Below are 22114 nucleotides of genomic sequence, written 5' to 3' on the forward strand. Positions count from 1 at the left end.
CCTTAAAACCTAAAGCGCTAGTAATCTACTACTAATTAGTAGAATACCTAAATAGCTAGAGCAAGTTTCTATAGTTATAAATAAGGCTATACCTACTATAGATATAGAAAGCTCTATTAACTTATCTCTATTAGATATAAAAAGTGTTACTAGAGATATAGATAATAAAGATAAGACATAAGAATCTAATAGAGTTCTACTCTTTTATAGTCTCTAGAGTACTAGTAAGCTTAAAGTTACTATTTAGAGATATATATACTAGTCTATTCTAGAAGATTAAATATTTAAATGTATATATCTAGTCTAGTTAAACTAATACGTAGATAATAGTGCTAAGGTAAGAAGAGTAAGAACTCTAACAGCAGGTATATATAGTCTATATAATTACTTTTAGTATAGGTTTCTAATTATATATAGTATTAATATATCTAATAGTTAAAGAAGTATAATAACTATACTAAGACTAGAATATCTTATATAACTTGCGCTCTCTCTTTATATAGATAAATATTATCTAAGATAGTAAAGAAGGTCTAGCTATAACCTATAGCTATAATCTTAATTATTAGATAAAGATTATTCTTTTTAGTAAGAAAAGCTAGTTTAAAATTAAATAGTATATTAACTTCTATTAGAAAATAGATAGAAAAGATAAAGAGATTTACGTGTGTAGTATAAAGAAATACCTTAAAGTATTTAGTATAAAGAAAGCTATAACTACGCACTATAAGTAGTGTATACTATTAAGAGAGCTATCTTAAGAGCTCTAAAAAGAGTACTTATATAGCTTCTAGAAAGTGTTACGTCTAATAGTATTTTTATTATATATATTAGCTAGTACACGCAGAGTAAGATTATTAGTAGCACGTCTACTAGTATATAGAGTACTAAATATTATAATAATATAAAGAATACAGAATAGTTTTTATAGATTAGAAAATTTTTAAAAAAATTAATATATAGAGTAAAGATTACTCACTATAGTACGTAAAACTACTAATATAAGTATTAGATATAAGTGCTAATACTAAGAAGGTTATAATATAGTATTATTAGAAGAACTATAGTATTAGAGCTATAGTATACAGAACGTGTACTAAGCGCTAGGTAGTATACCTAATATATATATAGTGCGTATACTACGTTATTAATACGTATAGATAGAGGTATCTCTATAGTATCTAACTATAGTAATACGCTATAGAAATAGAAACTCTTAGAACATAACTATAATAATTAGATAATATATTTAGAACTCTATTATACTACTAAAGCTAATATTATATAGATAGCTATAGAATATATATAACGTATAAGTAGATATATAAAATATAGAATACATAAATAGAATAGATAGTTAAATAAGTTAGAGTTAGTCTTATTAGTAGTAGTATAGAAAGCTTTACCTCTTAACCTTTATTAAACTACTCTATATCTAAACTTTTATCTAAAAGCTTTACCTCTTACTCTATATCTTAAAGCTTTACCTCTTAACCTTTATTAAACTAATCTATATCTAACTCTTTACCTAAAAGCTTTACTTTCTAGACTTTATTAAACTACTTTATATATAGACCTTTATCTAAAAGCTTTACCTCTTACTCTATATATTAAAGCTTTATCTATTAACCTTTATTAAACTACTCTATATTTAAACCTTTATCTAAACGCTTTATTCTCTATTTGTTAAGGCTTCTCTACTATCTCTACTTCTAAGGTTCTAAGATTAAGTTTACTTATACTAGCGCTTTAATACTTAGCTCTTAATATACTCTATAGCTACTTACTATTCTACTAATATTATGTCTAAGGTACTTAGTATAACTTACGCGCTCTAAATATATACTTTTCTTATCTTATTAATTCTTTATATATATCTATCTAAGTAACTATCTATATCTAGCGTAATAGTTATGCACTCTTAATACGTATTCTCTTCTAACTACTATACTTTAACCTATTCTTTAAAGTAATAGTAGAAAGCTCTACTATATTATATATAGTTTATATCTAGCGCTATATTATGCATAAACTAGCATAGCTCTTATTACCTCTCTCTTTAGTCTACTATCTACTTTTTTGTTTAGATAGCTTATAGTAGACCTAGTTAATATTATAGCTATAAGATAACTTATACTATAGAAAGATTATATCTAGAGCACTACGCTGTCTAAAAGTATTACCTAGGTAGTTAAACTATATAGTACTTAGAGAATAAATATAGAGTAGGTATTATTCTATATCTACTTACTTATAGATAATTTAGGTTTACTTACTATAGTATATATATTAGCCTCTAGTACTTCTTTAGATAGTACTAGCTAATACTATCTATAGTATGTATTAGTTCTAATAGTATAGTCTTAGTAAGTAGTCTCTCTATACGTAAAGATAGTACGCTATCTAGGTAGTAATTATTAATATACTCTAGTTAGGTAGATAGAATTAAGGTATAAATATTATAGCTAGAGATATATTACTAAGGTAGGTAGAGCGTATAAGATGCTAGAAGAGTAGAGGTAGTAAGATACTATATAGAAGTACTACTACTTCTACTAGGTATAAGGCGCTAGTACTAGTTCTAGAACACTTAAAAGTATACCTATAGCTCTAGTAGCTATTACTCTTCTCTTTTTTTTTTTTTTTTTTTTTTTTTTTTTTTTTTTTTTTTTATTTAGAGTCTTAAGCTTTTACTTGTTAGAGTATATTGCTATTCTGTTATAATCCTGTGTTTTAAGCAATAATATGCTTTACTCTATACTTATAATTAGTAATAAAGTAATTAAAAAAATCTGTTTTTTTAGTGTATAGTAGATAGTGTAATTTAAACTTATGCCCTTAGAACCCTACGTTTCTAATATTAGTACTTTCTAATCTTAAACGCTAACTAGAGCTTTTCTGTATTAAACGCTAACTAGAGCTTTACTAGAGCTAAACGCTAGCTTAACTCTACTATCTTAGTGTAGAAGCTTTGCTAAAGTTTTACTAACTAGAGCTAAACGCTAACTTAGTAACTAGGCGTGCTAGAGCTAACTAATGCGCTGCTATAGAATAGTATCTAAAAAGCCTTGCGCTTGTTAGCTGCGCAGAAGAATACCTATATAGAACCTAGGTGCGACCTTGCGTATATTGCGTCTACCTAGCAGTAACGCGATTTATTGCGTATACGTTAGTTAACTTAGGCAGCGAGATGTTACAGAACCTTAAATAATTATAGAGAAACTATAGAAGCAGAAGACTTTGTAAGCTAACACTGCGCAATATAGCTATAGATAATTCTATAGTTAAGGAGGCACTAGATAGCGCAGTTAAAAGGCTATTTGTATATAATAATTAAAATTCTATAATATATATTTTCCTAGCATACAGCAGCAAAATCTAACACTAGCAGAAACTTGCTATATTAAAATAGCTACTATAATAAATGCGCGCGTCTAGTGCGAGAGAACTAAGAGGCATATAACCTTTGCTAACATCTTAGTAAGTACTATTACTTGTTACGTCTACTAACTAAAAGGTATATATAAGTTACTGTATATTTAGAACGTTCTCTAGGTGTATCTAGGTTACCTTAACTCTAGAAATAACTCTTAGAGTTATGTTATTATTAGTATCTAGAGCCTTAAGCTTCTAAGAGAGTCTACGCAGAACTAGGCTAAGCGTTGTACTCTTTGCGATAAATTAAAGGCCTTGTATTATATAAAGGCTAGACTCGCTGCTAGTCGCGAGCTGTTATAGTAGTAGCAGAATTAGCTTAATAAGTCTGCTACAGCTAGCTTAAATAACGCGCTGTTTAGAGACTTTCTAGACATCTATAATTAAGTCTAGGCTATCTTTCTATAGATATAAGCCCTTCTCTCTATAAGTGTATAAACCTTTCTCTTATCTTCTAGAACAACTCTAGATTAAATTAGTTAACTAATGTAGACGCGCGCGCGCGCGCTCGCGACAAGCAACTTTAACAATATATAGTAGAGAACAATAATAGAGGATTAGAGAAATAGATGCAGCGGGCATTAATATAGAAGAGTAGATTAGCAGAGCGTGTTAGTAAGAAAGAGGAAGAGATAAGTTGTTATTATTATTATTAGTATTTACGTAGTTATGCCTGTATCGCAATAACGCAATTAAATTGTAAACCTAAATGCTAAGTGCTAAGTGCTAAGTAATAAGTAAATGCCACTGCTCTATACACCTAAAACTATAGTAATAAAGCTATAGTAGATTACTCTTCTCTTATAGGTACGTATTAAACACTAATTAATATATACTTATCTTTTCTAGCGTCTTATATACTTATTCTCTTCTACTCTTTACTACTTAGCTATAAATATTCTAGTATAGATATACTTCTTCTTATATTAGATATTACGCTTAGTATATATAGTATACTTTATTATATATTATTTTATATATAAATGTATTATAATATTCTATAAAAGCTATATCTAGATAACTATAATATTATTATATATTTTCTTTTAGTATATACTATACCTAACTTACTCTAGACTACTAAATCTTTCTTAATACTCTATTAAACTAAATATTATAAATACTTACTTAGACGTTTATATCTAAAGAGCTACTAAACGCTTTAGCTACCTACTCTATCTTCTAAGCTACTCTTATCTTCTTATTCTTATTAATAGAATGTATATACTCTTATATATAGGTATATATATATAGTAGGCTATAAGTCTTACACTATACGCTAAGACTTAATTATATATATTAAAGATAATATTAGGCTCTTATAACTATTCTAATAGATCTAAATTACGCTCTAGTAATAGAGCGCTCTATATTCTTATACTACTTCTAGCCTGTAAAGAGGTCTATATCTAGTATATTCTATTATTATAGTCTAACTACGTAGCGTAGTTAGTCTCTAGAGCTTAATAAATAGCTTTTTAAGTTAGAAGTAATACTAATTACGTTCTATGCCTAGTATATTTAATATATATAGTGTTACTAGAAATTCTATATTAAGAGTTAGATACTTAGAGACTAGATTAAATAGAGCGTTATTATATTAGAACTAGAAGGTAATAGTAACTAATATGTTAACGTTAGAATATATAGTTTACGCTCTAGTAGTAGTGTAGAGAATTTCTTCTACTTAGTAAAGTCTTATATAGTGTAAATAAAGAGAGCGTTAAGTAGAGAGCTAAGTAGAAAGTAAGTTATTATTATAGCGTTGCGCTTCTTTACGTAGACTTCTATATAGTTTAAGTCTAGAGTAGTAGCTTAGATTAGTAGAGTAGAGAACTTAAGCTAGAAGTTGCACTTAACGTATCTTCTTACTATGTTTAGTAAGATATAGAGATATACTTATACTAGAAGCTTAATAGATAGTACTAATATATATATAGCGCACTTAATACTATATTAATTAGTCTTTAATAGCTTAACTTAAGGTGTTAAACTTACGTAAACTATATAAAGTGTAAACTACTTTATTTAGCTAACTTAGTGTAGTAGTGTTTATAGCGTATATTATACGTAAGTATTTTACTAGGTAATTAGCACTATAATTTATAAATCTTTAAGATAATATTATAAGCTTAGATCTATATTTAGAGTTAGGTAGTGTAGGTTACTAGATATAGTGCGTAAGGTTATATCTTAGAAGATATAGTAGCTTAATTATATATATACGCTAGAAGCACTAGTCTTAATATAGTAATCTCTATAATATTTCTCTATAACGTTAATTTTCTTATATAGTCTTAGACCTAACTACATAGAAAGCTTAATATAATATAACATAACTATCTACACTATATCTCTCTTTATATAGAATACCTTAAACTCTATAAAGAATACTTTAATATTTACTAATAATAGCTTAGGTTATATAGTAAATAGTAGATATATACTATAGACGCAACTCTTAATATATCTAGGTAAGCTAAAGATAAGGTTAATAAGTTTAATTAGCCTCTACTAACAGAACCTCTTTTATCTCTTCTACTTCTTTCTATCTTTGCTAATATATACGTTATTAAATTATCTAGCGTAGCTAGATTCTTAGCTTATTAGAGATACTATAGTTATTAAGTATACCTTAGTAGTAATACCTATATATTAGACGTTTTGTTAGGCTTATAATAGCTGCGATGTAGTTTTAATATATCTATTCTAAAGCTAATATTTATACTTTATTTAATAATATTACTACTATATAAAATAGTACGCAAAGTATAACTCTTAGATATACTTACTAACTAAATATTTAGTATTTACTATATATACACCTAGAATTTAACTCTTTTTACTCTTTTACACCTAAGTTTAATTCTTTTAACTATCTTATAGCTTAGAATATATATTATTATTAGATATTTACTATAGCTATACTATATTAAAGGCTTTAAATCTAGTTAGCTAAACAGTTTCTTCTGCCTAGCGCCTTCTCTTCTACCTAGCGCCTTTTCTTTAATACCTATAACATTACCTATAATATTATTACTCTACTATATTACTCTATAACTACACTAGTATACCTTAGCTATATAATCTATATATTCTAGGCTATTTTCTATTAAGAGATAGCATAGTATAGTAGCTAGTAATAACTATTAAATATTAATTAACCTCTAAAGTAGAAGGCTAGTAAGAAGATAAATATTAGCTAAGACCTCTGTACGCGTATTCTATTTTTTTACCTTTATTTTTATTATTATTATTATTATTAAAGCTAACTAAGAGCCTAGGTTTAATTCTCTTCTATCTTATCTTCTACACGCTGCTGCCTATAGCTCTAACCTATCTTTTTACTAGCTAGTCTAATATTACCTTACTACTATAATATTATGTCTAGTAATACCTTATAAGCGCAAGGCTAAGGCTAGCGCTAGTTACCTTAGTTACTTACTATACATAATATCTCTGTAAAGATTATAATAGATAGCTACTTAAGTATTCTTACTAGTCTCTATATAGATATAATAATAGAGGTAAGATAATACTTCTAAAGAAGATAAAGACATTAATATAAAGAACGCTATTAGAGAGGTATAGAAAAGTAGTAGTGTTAAGTAACTAGTAATAACGCTAATATTAATAAGAAAAGTAAATATAAAGACTAATAAGAACTGCGCCTACGCCTACGTCTAAGTCTAAGGCTAATAATACTAGCTATAGCTTATAAGTGCAAGGCTAAGGCTGCGCCTAAGTCTAATACTAATAATACTAGCTATACTCTATAAGTGTAAGGCTAAGACTAATAAGAATAGTAGTAACACTAAGGTTACTTCTAAGAAGGCTATAATACTCTACAAGTAAAAGGCTAAGACTAATAAGAATAGTAATAACACTAAAGTTACTTCTAAGATAACTCTAACACTACGTAAGACTATATCTAAGTCTAAGGCTAAAGAGCTATAACTATAGCTAATACACGTCTAAAGCTAAGAAGAAGCGCTTTAATTACTAGTAGAAGTTTAGAGTATTACTACTACTACTACTAATATACGCCTAGAGCTAAGAAGAAGTGCCTTAATTACTAGTAGAAGTTTAGAGTACTACTACTAGCTATACCTTATAAGCGCAAGACTATAGCTGCACTTCTCTCTCTCTAATAGCGTTATAACTAACATACGCCTAGAGCTATAGAGAAGTGCTACTACTATCTAGCTATATTACTATTTACTATCTCTACCTTAACCTTACTATATAGACTCTAGATCTAGCGCCTGCTTCTAGCTACTAGAGAGACTATATAGTTCTACTACCTGCTATTTTAAATAGCGTATGTAGAAGAATAGGTAGTTATAGAAGTAAATATTAGTAGTAGATAGCAAGAATATAGTTACCTTATTAAATAACTATTGTAGAAGTATATATTGCTAGTAATATCTATAGAAAGACTAATGCTCTTAGCTACCTACACGCTATTGTAGTAGTATATATTAATATCTTAAAAGAGTAATAGTAGGCAGAGACGTATATATAAAGATCTACAACATTATATACAAGAGTATAATTATTCTTTATTCTTCTTATTAGCTAATGTACTCTTATACAACTAAATACCTAAGTTATTAAACTTAACTATAATTTAATCTAAACGCTGTTATTATTTCTATAACGTTCTAGAGTTGTATAATATCTGTAATAAGGCGACACAGAGAGTAGAAGCTTACTTAGATTTAGTATGTGGAGGATTGGGAACGATGTCGGTAAATATTGAGCAGATGTTAAGGTCTTGCGACAGTCTTCTATGGTTATCTTTTTCCTGAGGGATAAGAAGATGTGTTATCAAAATGGGTGTATACAGCGAGGTTCATGCATAGGATTAGTAAGGCTCTAGAATAAGTTTGCGGATCTTTCGAAGATGCTCGCGTGGAGGAGGGCATGTGTCTGTATTGTAGCATTGCAAGGTGTTTATAGGAATCTGAGATTGGATGTGTTAGAGATGGTTGGTGTTTGATGGGTTTGTGCTGTGATGTAAGGTGTTGTGTGAAGTGGGTTGTGTGATGTGGGTTGTGTTGGTGGTTTACTCATCGTCGAGTAGTGAGGGCAGTTTGGGCTGCGGGTGACGGAATAGTAGTTGTGGTTTACTCATGATCGTGATCGACGAGCGTGTCTGCCCACGTATCCATGTTGTTCTTTATATCATCGTGACGATGAGGAGGGGGAGGGCGGCTTCGTTTGATTACTGACACATCGATATAGAATGTTGAGTGTTGACGTTGGCATGATTGCTTTCCTGGTCATGAAGTCCTGGTGATTAGAAATGTGATATGTTGAGTGACAGACGTTGTCTCATAACTTTGTCATACTCACGTTCCCTAGCTCACCATCTTTGCATGCATGGTCCTGCTATACTATTTGGCTTCAGCAATATAGACGTGATAAATACCTAGGTATTCTCCCCTGTACGTCTCATGACCATCTCGTACGTAACGCAAGCCCGCGACCTAGCAAGGCCGCTCTCCGGCTGCTTTCTCCTTATCAGCAATTACGGCGAGAATTCCCCTCGCGCAACATGTACTCCTTCGCACGAGTCGAGTCGACTCGGAAGGCCCGCGAACGTATGCGCTGGACGTCATACCCACCAATCAGCCCCTTCCACGAAACCTTCCCAAAACATGAAGTTCCTCTTACACTAGCGTATGTGGACCCCAAAGCTCAGTGGCGACTATGCGCACTCGGTCGTCTCGGAGTCGTTGTCCCGGGCCGTCGCTTTGTCGCTTTCTCACCGACCGGATCGTCGCGCAACGTTCGGGCGACGACCCGCTGCGTGGTTATCAAGAGTCATTCGAGAGTATCGGGCGTCGGTCGGGAAAATGCCAAGAAGACTGAGCTCGCGGACTTTGTCTTCGGATGCGCCGGCGATTGGCTGGGTGCCTTGGTGTTTTGGTGTTTTGAGGGTCCTCGTGACTGGTATGTCTGGATATAGCGCTTGTGTTGACGGACGGGACTGCAAGCACTGCAAGTCGTGCGTGCGTCGCGGATGCTGGAGTCTAGCGTATGTGGAGATGCAGATGGCAGGCTGACGCAGCTCTGCGCCTGCAAGATTTCATTATCGATTCGTACCAGGTGGGCATGAAGGGCTGGTGTTAGCGCAAGTGGGGGAGGTGGTTGTTATCGAGATTGCGAGGAACTTTTGCCCGGGAGAGGGAAACAGGTCCAGGGAAGAATGGAGTGGCTAGCATGATGACTGATGTTGTTCTGTGCTAGTCGTGGTGTTGGAGGACAGGATAGTTGTGATATCACTGCTGGGTTGTAATGTGGTGAACTACTTTTTGTGGGCCCGACGACCCTAGATGGTTTAGTGGACTTCGCATGTAGACATGACATTTAGGTGTGGGTGGGTATACCAACAATTCAAAACTCAATCCAGAATTGTTTGTATGCTGCTTACAGTGGTGGTGGAGCGGAGCGAGCATGCATGTCCAGCGCGCGATCTAGCCCTCGAGTCGAGAATCAAGACCATCGCGTGGGGATAACTGCATCTGGAGTTGTGGACACGATGGATAAGCTCCGAAGGCCCCTTGCCCCTGCAGTTCTCTAACCGAACGACGACTGTACCACGAGGCAGCTCAAGTCTGGCCGAACTGATACGACGTCCAATTACAGTAGTTTCTCGGCGCATCGATGCCAACACATCAATCTGCGTGCAGGTCGGGGAGACTTTGAAGGAGTCAGACCACAAACGGATCGAGCCGACAAAACAATCATGTTCACGTGCCTGTCCGGTGAATCCTGCGAAGACTCTAGTGCCAGCGAGCCTTCGGAGAGCCGCATGCATGTGTCGTTGGAGACTGCAGCGCGCTATCAGTAGCCTGCAGCCACTTGGCATCAAATAGTGTTGATTCGCCAATGCAACGAGACATCTCTCGTTCGGGCTAGGCGCACGCAGCAGACCAATGACGGTGGGATCTGGAGGAACATGCGGACACTCCGCCTCGCACCGGTCGCTAGATGATATGAACACGAAAGTGTATACCGGTGGAGCCTGGACAACTTCAATGCTCGCGTACCATGCACGTTCACGTAGGAGCGACGTCCCGAGGAGTCGCGAGGTCGCGAGGAGTTGACCGAGTGGCGCTCGCGATAACGGTGGCAAGGGGACGCGCAGCATGCAGTTGAGCCATCGCATGCAGTATTGGTTGAGAATTGTCAAGATGATGTTCAGTCAGTAGGTAGAAGATGAGCAACTAAAGTTGCACACTACGCAGGTAAGGTTTGCGGTGCCAAGCGACGTGCCAAGTCCTCCACGACTCCTACCCAAACTCCATCAATTCCTCATGTGCTCAAATTCTAGCGGATGTACATGCTTGCATGCTTGGCTGTTACGTAGTCCCGACTTGATCGACTACCCTGCATATGGACCATATGCATGGCGTTGTCAATCTCGACGTCCGTGGTCGCTGCTCCTCGAAAGGGATCGATCACACTGGCAATACATGCGCTAGCGACTGACAGACATGCTGTATTCTGTTGCATGGCTGTGCGGATATGATTGCAAAGGAACTGGTCTGGCCAGATTTGCTACCTATGGGTGATGCAGCGTGGCAATCTTGAATCCTGCAGCGGAAGGCGGGAGGATGACTGAGCGCTACCAGAGTCTGGCCGCGCACACAACTTGCATGTTACGCAGAAATGGCGAGGCGACGACGAAATTACTGAAAGAATTTCATGTCAGAGATTTGCAACAATCACTATGAATTACAAGATACATCATATTGTTCTAGATTAATGTAACCCTGCTCGCTAGATGGTGAATACCCCAGCCAAGACGTGAGGTAAGATCGCGTGCTCGAGGAAACACTACATGATGATCCCTCCAGCATCGAACATCGAACTGCGGCTGGTCGGGCCTTTTGAAGTCAGACCCGGCGGTATGCTCGTAGAGGTGGGATTTCGCCATCGCCCAAAAGGGACTAGTTCGGGCGGGATTGGTCACTCGAAGCGTGGATTGCGTAGGATTGCGTGACCGCTGGAGGTCACGACCCAACCTTTTGTAAGGCGCGTCAGGGTCGCACTTCCCCACATACACCGTGCGGCCGACGCGACTTCCGGGGCGTCGCGCTTCTTATCTTCCCTATCTATAAAGGTCCCGCTGCCCTCATCTCAACCAGAGTTCGGCCACCAAGTTTCCTGCCTTCACCCACATTCAGAAATTAATTGCTTCTTCCTACAATATCATCGAAGCCTCAAGTCTACAACCACAACCACTGCCACTACAGTATGGCACCCAGTCTCTTGCTAGACCCAGAGTCGCCGCCCTCATCCTATGTCCACACCAGCAAGCAAGCCTTCAGCCAGGACGGCGGTGTCTCACTCAAGGAGGCCCAGGCTCCCGTTGGCGGCGACTTTTCATTCTCTTCTACAGCCATGAACGGTAATGGTAACGGCCATGTCAACGGTAGCGATGGCTTCTCCGGCAACGGGTTCTCAGATGCTCAGCAAGGCGGAAGCGATTTCATTACTGCTCAGACTCTTCGTCAACAATCGGACAGCTATGCGACTCAGGCTCGCACTTCGGGAGACGGAAAGCGTCCCAACATCTTGTACATTATGGCCGATCAGATGGCCGCACCCATGCTAAAGTTCAATGACCCAGAGTCAGTTATCAAGACACCTCATCTTGATGAGCTTGCTAGGACCGGCGTCAACTTCGCGAGCGCTTACTGCAACTCACCTTTGTGTGCACCATCTAGGTTCACCATGTGCAGCGGTCAGTTGCCATCCAAGATCGGAGGATACGACAACGCCTCGATCCTGAGCCCAGAGATCCCGACGTACGCCCACTACCTCCGCCGCGAAGGATACGAGACTGCGCTCGCAGGAAAGATGCACTTCATCGGCCCGGACCAGCTCCATGGCTTCGAGCACCGACTTACTTCCGACATCTACCCTGGCGACCTGGGATGGTCCGTCAACTGGGACAAGCCAGAGGAGCGTCAAGAGTGGTACCACAACATGGCCTCGGTCATGCAAGCCGGACCATGTGTGCGATCCAACCAACTCGACTATGACGAAGATGTCATGCACAAGGTAAGGATATCTCAGTAGTTCAATATACTCCAGCGGTATAAGGAAGTCTTCTAACACATACCTTCAGGCTCAACAGTACCTCTACGACTACGTTCGGTCTGACCCCGAGAGCCGTCGGCCATTCGCCTTGACCATCTCTTTGACCCACCCACACGACCCCTACACCATGATCCAAGAGTACTGGGACCGATACGAGGGCGTCGACATTCCCCTGCCCAAGGTTGAGATCGCCCAAGAGAACCAGGACTCTCACTCTCAGCGCCTGCTCAAGACCATCGACCTGTGGGACAACCCCGTTCCAGACGAGGCCAAGATCCGCGCGCGCCGTGCCTACTTCGCTGCTTGCAGCTTCGTCGACGACCAGGTTGGCAAGCTCGTCCGTCTCCTCAAGAACTGCAGGCTGGACAAGGACACTATTATCGTCTTTTCTGGAGACCACGGCGACATGCTTGGCGAGAGGAGCCTGTGGTACAAGATGAGCTGGTATGAGAACAGCGCGCGAGTACCGATGATTATCAACGGGCCCAATATCGCGCCCAAGAAGGTCAAGGAGTCCGTGTCCACCATGGATCTCTTGCCCACGTTCGTCGACCTCGCTGGAGGACAAGTCGATGATCGTCTGCCACTAGACGGTGTCAGCCTTCACGAGTACCTTGTCTCAGACAAGCCAGGCAAGGACGAGGTGTTCGGCGAGTACATGGGCGAAGGCACCGTTACTCCCACCTACATGATCCGTCGTCATGAGTGGAAGTTCACCTACTCCCTTGCCGACGGACCGCAACTCTACAACCTGGTTGAGGACCCGCAGGAGCTGCATGATCTTGCCACTTCCCCAGAGCCTCACAACCAGAAGATGCTCGCCAAGTTCGAGGCGGAGGCGCGCGAGAAGTGGGACTTCAAGACCATCCACAACGACGTCGTCCGAAGCCAGCGCATGCGCCAGGTTGCTTGCAGTGCACTGAAGATTGGTCGCAAGGAGTCTTGGGACTACCAGCCGCCGGCTAACGACCAGAACCGCTTCATCCGCTCGCACATTCCTCTGGATGAGCTCGAGCGTCGAGCCCGCTTCCCCATCGTGGACTACTTGGGCCGTGAGAAGTCAGCTCAGGCATCCCACCATGGTCTTGCTGGAGCAGCTGGCCAGTGAGGGCACGTTTCCCAAGTACCCACGACCTTTTTCCCTTTCGACAAATTTGTGTTATTACGGATGCCGAGATTCCATGTTTCCAGTCTGTTTCTAGCGATGCTGTTAATGTCCAGTTTTATTAGCGACTCATGGCGTATGACTTTACGACGCACGGTGTGTATTGTCAAGCGTTCTGCAAACAGCATGGTCAGAATGAGTTGCATTTACGGCGTTTTGGGGCATATGAGGGACGGGCGTTATAGCGATGATGATCTTGAACAGGCGATACATGGTCGACGGCGGGTGAGCTGGCTGTCTATAGCACAGTACAACAATAAAACTGAAAACGTAACCTCGGTGCAGTATGAATTGACGTCGGCGTTGATCATGTGTGAAAGAATGGAGGGTGGTGCGGTGAAGCTGTGTGACTCTGGTGCAAAGCGGCGGGGACAAGGAGGGGTGTAATGGTGAGTACCACGATTGGGGGACTGCGATAAGCCAAGTTTCAAGCTACACGTGAGGTGGCGTTTGCCTCCACAAGCCGAACGACCGACAGCGGAAGGTGCCAGTTACGTCTGCGACTCAGTACCACCAACCTTGATTGTAGCTATATCCACCGTGTCTGTTCTACCTCAACCTCCCACTCCGCTTCAACTACCTCGAGCTCCGTCCAACATCTACGCACAACCATGTCTACTGCAGCCCGCCGCCGTTTGATGCGCGACTTCAAGGTACGCCACTAGAGCAGCACCGGCAAGCTCTGGATGTTTGCGCATTTGAACAGAGAACACCGTACTGACAAAGACAGCGCATGCAAACTGATCCTCCTGCCGGCGTCTCTGCGTCTCCAGTTGCGGATAATGTCATGACCTGGTACGGCTCACCGCATTCCCCCGCACGCGACACCGAGCCTCGCAGTCACTCTCGACTTTCGGAGACACAGCAGCGGCAATAACGCATGTCTGAGCTTGACTGCTGACACATGGACAGGAACGCAGTTATTATCGGCCCAGCAGACACACCGTTCGAAGATGGGACCTTCCGTCTTATAATGCATTTCGAGGAGGCATACCCAAACAAGCCGCCGGGCGTCAAGTTTATTAGCCAGATGTTCCATCCCAACGTATACGGGACCGGCGAGCTGTGTCTGGACATTCTGCAAAACCGGTGGTCGCCCACGTACGACGTGGCAGCCATCCTGACCAGTATTCAGAGGTACGTCAGAGTAGAGCTAGATGGGCTACAGCGCGACACATGCTAACAGGGTCCAGTCTGTTGAACGACCCGAATACCTCGTCTCCCGCCAATGTCGAAGCATCGAACCTGTACAAAGAGAACCGCAAGGAGTACACCAAGCGCGTGCGCGAGACGGTGGAGAAGAGCTGGGAGGACTGAGGGGCGACTGGGGTACGAATATCACGACACGACGGCATGGGATGGAGTTACAAGGGACAGGGACAAGGTCATGTTTGTTACTGGCAGCCAGGGGCGTTTTGTTTGAGGCTCTGCGGCGTGGAGTTTGGTTCACTATGGTTCTATGTTCGTGGCGTAGCCAATATACGTCCGTTTTCGTTGGCATCGCTGATCATGTAGAGAAGCGTGATTGTCTTTGTCGCTCCACTAATGCAGGGATCCTGGTTAGTTGTCTTGGGCACAATGTAGCGGTATCTTGCTGCAACTGCTACAATGCCATGAAGCAATGCAAGTAGGCGGGACAAAGAGGTCGCCATAAAGGAAGATGCGCAGAGCATGCTTTGACCAGGCAGGTTGCGTCACGGCCGTTGGCGGCGGGGAGGAGGAAGGCGCGCTATGGGCATGCAGACCCTGGGCGTATCAACACAAGCCCCAGCCCGCACCTCGACAATCGGCCGGCATCAACATCGCTCGTCTCCCTCACCGCGCGCGCCCCCGTGCTGTTGTCCCCTCACTTTCCTCTGGCGCGAGCAGCGAAGGAGTCCCCGGCGAGCCCCCAGACGGATCCGTGGCCGTTTCAGCAGTTCCCCTTAACCATAGTCATAGCGGGGCCTGTAATTACCCACCTCCCACGCGCCGAGACACAGCGAGACGTGACGGTGCCACAACAGGACCTCCCCGCGGGCCTGCAGCAACACCTGCCCCGAAGCGCGAGCGAAGCAAACAGAGCGAGGCCTCTGGGCCGCACCGCCTGAACAGCAGCAATCATGTCGTGAGTAGCTCAAACATGGCGGCGAAGAGGGGCGGCATGGCTAACAAAACGGGCGACAGGGGCTCCAATACTATCAAAGGTGCGCCGCCATACACGGGACACAGAGACGCATGGCATACGGGTTACTGACGATACGACTGCAGTGGTGGCGCGGTTCCGCCCGCAGAACAAGGTCGAGATAGCCAGCGGCGGAGAGCCCATAGTCGAATTCAAATCCGACGACACATGTACGATCCAGGTACGGCATGCCAGCTCGAGGGATGCAAAACTGAGCCACTAATGCTGTGTGTTAGTCGAAAGAGGCCTCCGGGGCCTTTACCTTCGATCGCGTTTTCGACATGAACTCCCGCCAGGCCGACGTCTTCGACTACTCCATCCGCCCCACCGTCGACGATATCTTGAATGGATACAACGGAACAGTCTTCGCCTACGGGCAGACAGGAGCCGGGAAGTCGTACACCATGATGGGTAGCGATATGGACGACGAGGTCGGCAAGGGAGTCATCCCGCGTATCATCCAGCAAATCTTCGCAAGCATTCTGGCATCGCCGAGCAACATTGAATACACCGTCCGCGTCAGTTACATGGAGATTTACATGGAGCGCATCCGCGATCTTTTGGTTCCCCAAAACGACAATCTGCCGGTGCACGAAGAGAAGAACAGGGGAGTCTACGTCAAGGGTCTGCTGGAAGTATACGTTTCGAGCGAGGAAGAAGTCTACGAGGTCCTCCGAAGAGGTGGATCTGCACGAGCGGTGTCAGCTACCAACATGAACGCCGAATCCTCGCGATCGCATTCCATCTTTGTCGTAACGGTGAACCAGAAGAACGTCGAGACCGGATCATTGAAAAGCGGACAGCTCTTCTTGGTCGATTTGGCTGGTTCTGAGAAGGTTGGCAAGACCGGAGCGAGTGGACAGACGCTGGAGGAAGCAAAGAAGATCAACAAGAGTTTGAGTGCCTTGGGCATGGTCATCAACTGCTTGACCGACAGCAAGACGCAACATATCCCCTACCGAGACTCGAAGCTCACACGTATTCTCCAAGAATCGCTCGGTGGTAACTCCCGGACGACCCTAATCATCAACTGTTCGCCAAGTAGTTACAACGATGCCGAAACGCTGGGCACACTTCGATTCGGTATGCGCGCAAAGACTATCAAGAACAAGGCCAAGGTCAACGCCGAACTCAGTCCGGCTGAGCTCAAAGCCATGCTCAAGAAGGTACAAGGACAAGTCACGTCATACGAGACATATATCGGTTCGCTTGAGGGCGAAGTCTCGCTTTGGCGTGGAGGTGAAGCCGTCCCCAAGGAGAAATGGATTCCGCCTCTAGAGACAAGTCCGTCTTCCGGAAGGAAGCCAGCGACAACACCCCGTCCAGGAACGCCATCGAGACTGGAAGGTGTGAGAAACTCGGAAACGCCACGACCTGATTCGCGAATGGACCTGGAACGCGCAGGTACACCGAGCATACCACTAGATAAGGACGAGAAGGACGACTTTCTGCGAAGAGAGAACGAACTCCAGGACCAGGTTGCCGAAAAGGAATCGCAGCTTGCCAAGGCTGAGGACCAACTCAAGTCTGCCAAAGAGGAGCTCCAATACTACAAAGACCGAGACGCGAAGACGAACAAGGATAATGAGCGAATCACCATGGAGCTCAACGAAATGCGCATGCAGGTTGAGAAGATCCAGTTTGAGAGCAAGGAGGCGCAAATCACCATGGACGGACTGAAGGAAGCCAACTCGGAGCTGACCACCGAGCTGGACGACGTCAAGCAACAGCTCCTGGACGCAAAAATGAACGCCAAGGAGACTTCCGCCGCTATGGACGAGAAGAAGAGGAAGAAGGCCGAGGCAATGGCACAAATGATGGCCGGCTTCGATCTCGGCGGCGAGGTGTTCAGTGACAACGAACGCACGATACGGAAGATCATTGAGGAGCTAGACCAGCTCCACGACATGAGCGCGGCTGGCGAGGCGATTGCTCCGGATGCGATCAAGGGCCTGCGGGAGAAGATTGTCGAAACACAGGGCATTGTACGACAGGCCGAGCTCTCCCTTACTGCCCGCAGTGAGGAGGACAACACATATGCCAAGCGCCGCGAAGCACTGGAGGCACGCTGCGAGACCTTGCAGACGCAGTATGAGGAACTCCTCGAAGGCAACCTTTCAGAGCAAGACAAGGAGGAGCTCAAGGCACGCCTTGCCGACGCCTACTCTGCCCGACAAGAAGGCAACCTCGAACTTGTCGAAAGTCTCAAACAAGACACTGCACGTATGCTGGAAGAGAACCAGAAGCTCAAGGCCGAGAACGAAAGCCTGCAACAGCGCATTAAGAGTGGCGCCATTGCCAACGGTGTCGCAAACGGCATCAACGGCAAGACTGTGCAACAGCAGATTGCCGAGTTTGACAACATGAAGAAGAGCCTCATGCGCGATCTCCAGAACCGCTGTGAAAGAGTGAGCAGACTGAGCTTCTCAAACGAAGACGCATTGCTAATAAGCCACAGGTTGTCGAGCTTGAGATTTCGCTAGACGAGACACGCGAGCAGTATAACAACGTGCTCCGTACCTCCAACAACCGCGCTCAGCAGAAGAAGATGATGTTCCTCGAGCGCAACCTCGAGCAACTCACCGTCGTCCAGCGCCAGCTCGTCGAGCAAAACAGCTCCCTGAAGAAGGAAGTCGCCATCGCCGAGCGCAAACTCATGGCCCGCAATGAGCGGATACAGTCGCTAGAAAGCTTGTTGCAAGACTCCCAGGAGAAGCTCACAGCTGCGAATCACCGGTAAGTACTTTTCCCCTCCCTCCTCCTCCTCCTCACAAACCACTCAGCATACTAACTACTATTCTTCCTTGCCAGCTTCGAAGCCCAACTCACAGCCGTCAAAGAGCGCCTCGAGTCGGCCAAAGCAGGCTCCACCCGCGGTCTCGGTTCCCCCGCTGGCGGCGCAAGTTACGCTGGCTTCGGCGGCGTCGGGTCCCGCATCGCCAAACCGCTTCGTGGCGGCGGTGGTGGGCCCGTCGCGGACGGCCCTGTCCTCCCTGTCATTGGCAATCTGCAGAAGCAGGACGGTGATGGAGGGGATGCGAATAAGGGGAAGCGGACGAGCTGGTTCTTTAATCAGCGGTAGTGGGGGTGGGAGTGGTGAGGAAAGGGTGGAGAGGGTGGAGTATGAGTACGAGATGGATTTGGGTGGGTATCATTGAATGGATGGGATGGTATAAGGGTGTTTTGGGCGTCGCGCTTTGTGGAGGACGGTAAGTGTGCATGGCACGATCAATGAGGAAAGGGATGGATGGATGGAATGAGATGAGACAAGATGCATGCCGAACAGAATCATGCAAATGCGCAACCAAACTTGGTTCTCTAGGAATGGGTGGGTGTCACGTTTTGGCTTTTCTCTATCGCTTGCTTTGCGTACTACTGTTGGAGTAGAAACCCACTTTATACCATAGATTCATTATCTTTGAATACCTTGCATGAGGATGTTTGTCTACGCCCATTCGTTCCGTGCTCTGTCGTTGTATGATGTGATGATTCAGTGGTGCAAAGTCTTGATCTGTGTGTGTGTGTGTGTATGTGTAGTTCGATTGTATTGTGCTGTAAATGGAGCTAACCATGAAGGAAAGGATCCGTAGGTGGACCAAAGTATTCTGAAAGTAGACACATGACGATATCTCAGATCCGTACTGCCACCCGGTTCGTCTGGTACTTCCTTGTGCTGGGGAGGAGGAGCGTGCAGATTATTGCTATGCTGCCGAAGGCGATACTCGTAAACTAGATGCCCATCAACGTTAGCTCTGTGGTATCTTAGCAGTCAGCGGGAAGAAGTCCAACTTACCCAAACATACTTCAAACTCTCACTATACGCCCACCTCGTCCCAATCGTCGCACTCTCAATAACCTGCGGCGTAACACCCGGAATACCCGCCTCCGCCAACTTCTCCGGCTCCGTAAGAAACAAGCCCACGAAAGCCTCCACACTCTCCAGCGGCAACCCAGCTTGCACCGCATACATTGCCGTGTACTTGGGTAGATTGTTCGTCAGTTTCCCAGCAAAAATGTTGTAGTAAATAGAATACCCGATACTGCCGCCAACCGTGCGAATCGACAGCGACAACGCCGCAGCCGTCGTGATAAGCGCATCCGGACAAACGAGCATCGCAACCGTCGCAGCGGGGACAAGAACGCCGCCTACACCGAAGCCAGCCATGGATCCTAGAAAAAGAACGAGGCGTTCGTTGTCTGGCGTCATAACCGCCAGCGCCCCAGCAAAACTTGTCATAATCCCCACAGCCAGCAGCAACACCTCCCTCGTATGCCCCGGAAACGCACTCAGTGCCGCATTAAAAAAGATTGCCCCCACCGCCGTCGTAAGCGCGGGTCCCAAGCCCCTCAGTCCAATAGACACAGGATCGGGTGTGTAAACACTACTGAACGTAACGGGAAAGAAGTTAAGTATGCTGAAGAAATTCATTCCGGCGCTAAACGCAACGACATACGCCAGCCCCACTATCCTTTGCCCAGAGAATAGGGCAGAGGGGACCATGGGGTGTGCTGCGTATTTTGATTCCCAGAGGACCCAGAGGGCGATTAGGACAAGGCCGATGAGCATGGTACATAGGACGTATGCGGAGGTCCAGGGGTGGGTGTAGCCGCCTGATTGGAGGGCGACGAGGAAGAGGGTTAGGCCTGTTATGGAGAGTACACCACCCACATAGTCTATTCTTTGCAAGATCGCTTTTCGGGAGTAGGAAGGGTCGTTGTTGGTGTGGCGCTGGGGGAAGTAGGTTAGGGCGAGGCCGATGCCGACGATTGCGTTGAAGATTAGGGCGACCCAGGGGCCCCAGCGCCAACCTGGCCCACTGGTGGAGTGGGACCAGAGTTCTACGTAGAGGAGGTAGGGGCAGAAGGGGAGGACGAAGGCGGTTACGAGGGCGAGGGAGTAGCCGCGGTGTTTTATGGGGACGACTTCTGCGAGGCTGGGGTGGGGTGTTTGTTAGTAGGGATTGATATAACTAGCGGTCGTGGCAACTGAACCAGTGGATGAAGAAACTAGAACAGAAGACAACAGACGAAAGGGAAGAAAGAACACAACATACCCAGCAAGACCAGTCAACTCCCCCGTCGCAGCCCCCGCCCCCGAAATCGCCATGCCAGCCAACAGCTGTCCGAAATTCTGTCCACTGCCCATCAACGCACACCCGAGGCAGATGCAAAAGGAGCCAAAGAGTGCGATGTAGCGTTTCCCGAAGAGGTCTTGCAGGTAGCCTGCATAGGGGCATACGGCGGCGATGGCGAGGATGTTGGCGGTGGGCAGCCAGGCTGAGCCGCGGTCGAGATTGAGATCGGCTTCGATGAAGGAGAGGGAGGCGCCGGCGAAGTAGAGGATTACTTGGGAGCCTGAGGTGGGGTAGTTAGTTCGGGTTGGGGATGGGATGGGATGAGGAGGGGTGGTTGTACCAGTGTATAGGGCGGCGAGGAAGATGGCAGCGAAGATGCTGCGCACACTCCATTCTACCTTGCCGTCTGAGTCGTCTCCTTTGAGCGCGTGGGCATTGTTCATATCCACGATTTGGTCTGTTTGGTCATGCTGTGATTCCAGCGACAAGTCTGTACCATGATGCGGGTTTGCATGTTCGATGTGATGACTGACTTGTTGCTTCTCCTTTTCGTAGTCGGGTTGGATGGTATCTGAAGCCATGATATAGCGAGCTGAGTAAAAGAATTCTGTTGATTCAGTACTGCGACTTTGAAAGGAGGAGACAAGGTGCTTGCAACTGTCTACCCCCAGTAACGGGATAATAACTATCCTATATCTCCAATCCCTCCCACATCCCGATACCAAACGCACCCCACATTCCTGAAAACGTCTTCCTATCAGTTCACCTTGGCCTCTCAAAGATGCAGTCAACTTCATGTAGCGATCCAGTAGGCGCGTACCAAGCCCACATTCGACCCACTCGTACAGTTTCCAGCGACTAGTATAAGCGAAACCTGGGGTAGTTGCAGCTACTGAGTGCGGGGAATTGACGAACGTTTCAGCAATGTGACGATCTGGGCCCATTTTGGATCGAAAGTGGCGCATGGTTAGACTGACTCGATTGTAGCGACATCGTGAGGAAGAGGCCTTTGTGGCTAGCATCTTGCCGGGAAAAGGTTCCATGTACCCCGCAGTGTGGGAATCGGGCCCTATGGACTTGGCGAGCGGCTCAGCTACGAGCTTTTTGTTTTTGGTGGCGGGCCTGGATAGATCGGATTTGGTGTGCAGGTTGCGTTGT

At 44.4% G+C, this 22114-nt stretch overlaps 4 protein-coding genes across 4 annotated transcripts; 3 read left to right on the forward strand and 1 right to left on the reverse strand.

The window, feature by feature from the left end:
• Positions 1-11703: 11703 nt before the first annotated feature.
• Positions 11704-13660, forward strand: J4E79_007030 (uncharacterized protein; the record flags this gene model as incomplete). The annotated part of the gene is made up of 2 exons (XM_049355898.1): positions 11704-12513; positions 12581-13660. 2 exons carry the CDS (start codon positions 11704-11706, stop codon positions 13658-13660), a joined length of 1890 nt encoding a protein of 629 aa, XP_049209352.1.
• Positions 13661-14328: 668 nt separating this feature from the next.
• Positions 14329-15034, forward strand: UBC2 (Ubiquitin-conjugating enzyme E2 2; the record flags this gene model as incomplete). Its single annotated transcript, XM_049355899.1, has 4 exons — positions 14329-14370; positions 14448-14512; positions 14630-14854; positions 14911-15034. 4 exons carry the CDS (start codon positions 14329-14331, stop codon positions 15032-15034), a joined length of 456 nt encoding a protein of 151 aa, XP_049209353.1.
• Positions 15035-15839: 805 nt separating this feature from the next.
• On the forward strand, positions 15840-18963 carry KLP1 (Kinesin heavy chain; the record flags this gene model as incomplete). The annotated part of the gene is made up of 5 exons (XM_049355900.1): positions 15840-15903; positions 15968-16062; positions 16118-18289; positions 18340-18617; positions 18693-18963. The coding sequence occupies 5 exons, from the start codon at positions 15840-15842 to the stop codon at positions 18961-18963; spliced, it is 2880 nt and encodes a 959-aa protein (XP_049209354.1).
• Positions 18964-19511: 548 nt separating this feature from the next.
• J4E79_007033 (uncharacterized protein) lies at positions 19512-21537 on the reverse strand (the record flags this gene model as incomplete). Its single annotated transcript, XM_049355901.1, has 4 exons — positions 19512-19610; positions 19675-20815; positions 20936-21236; positions 21297-21537. The coding sequence occupies 4 exons, from the start codon at positions 21535-21537 to the stop codon at positions 19512-19514; spliced, it is 1782 nt and encodes a 593-aa protein (XP_049209355.1).
• Positions 21538-22114: the final 577 nt, after the last annotated feature.

The sequence above is a fragment of the Alternaria viburni genome (assembly GCF_023758015.1).
Source record: "Alternaria viburni strain BMP 2772 chromosome Unknown scaffold_15, whole genome shotgun sequence".
Lineage (NCBI taxonomy): Eukaryota > Fungi > Ascomycota > Dothideomycetes > Pleosporales > Pleosporaceae > Alternaria > Alternaria viburni.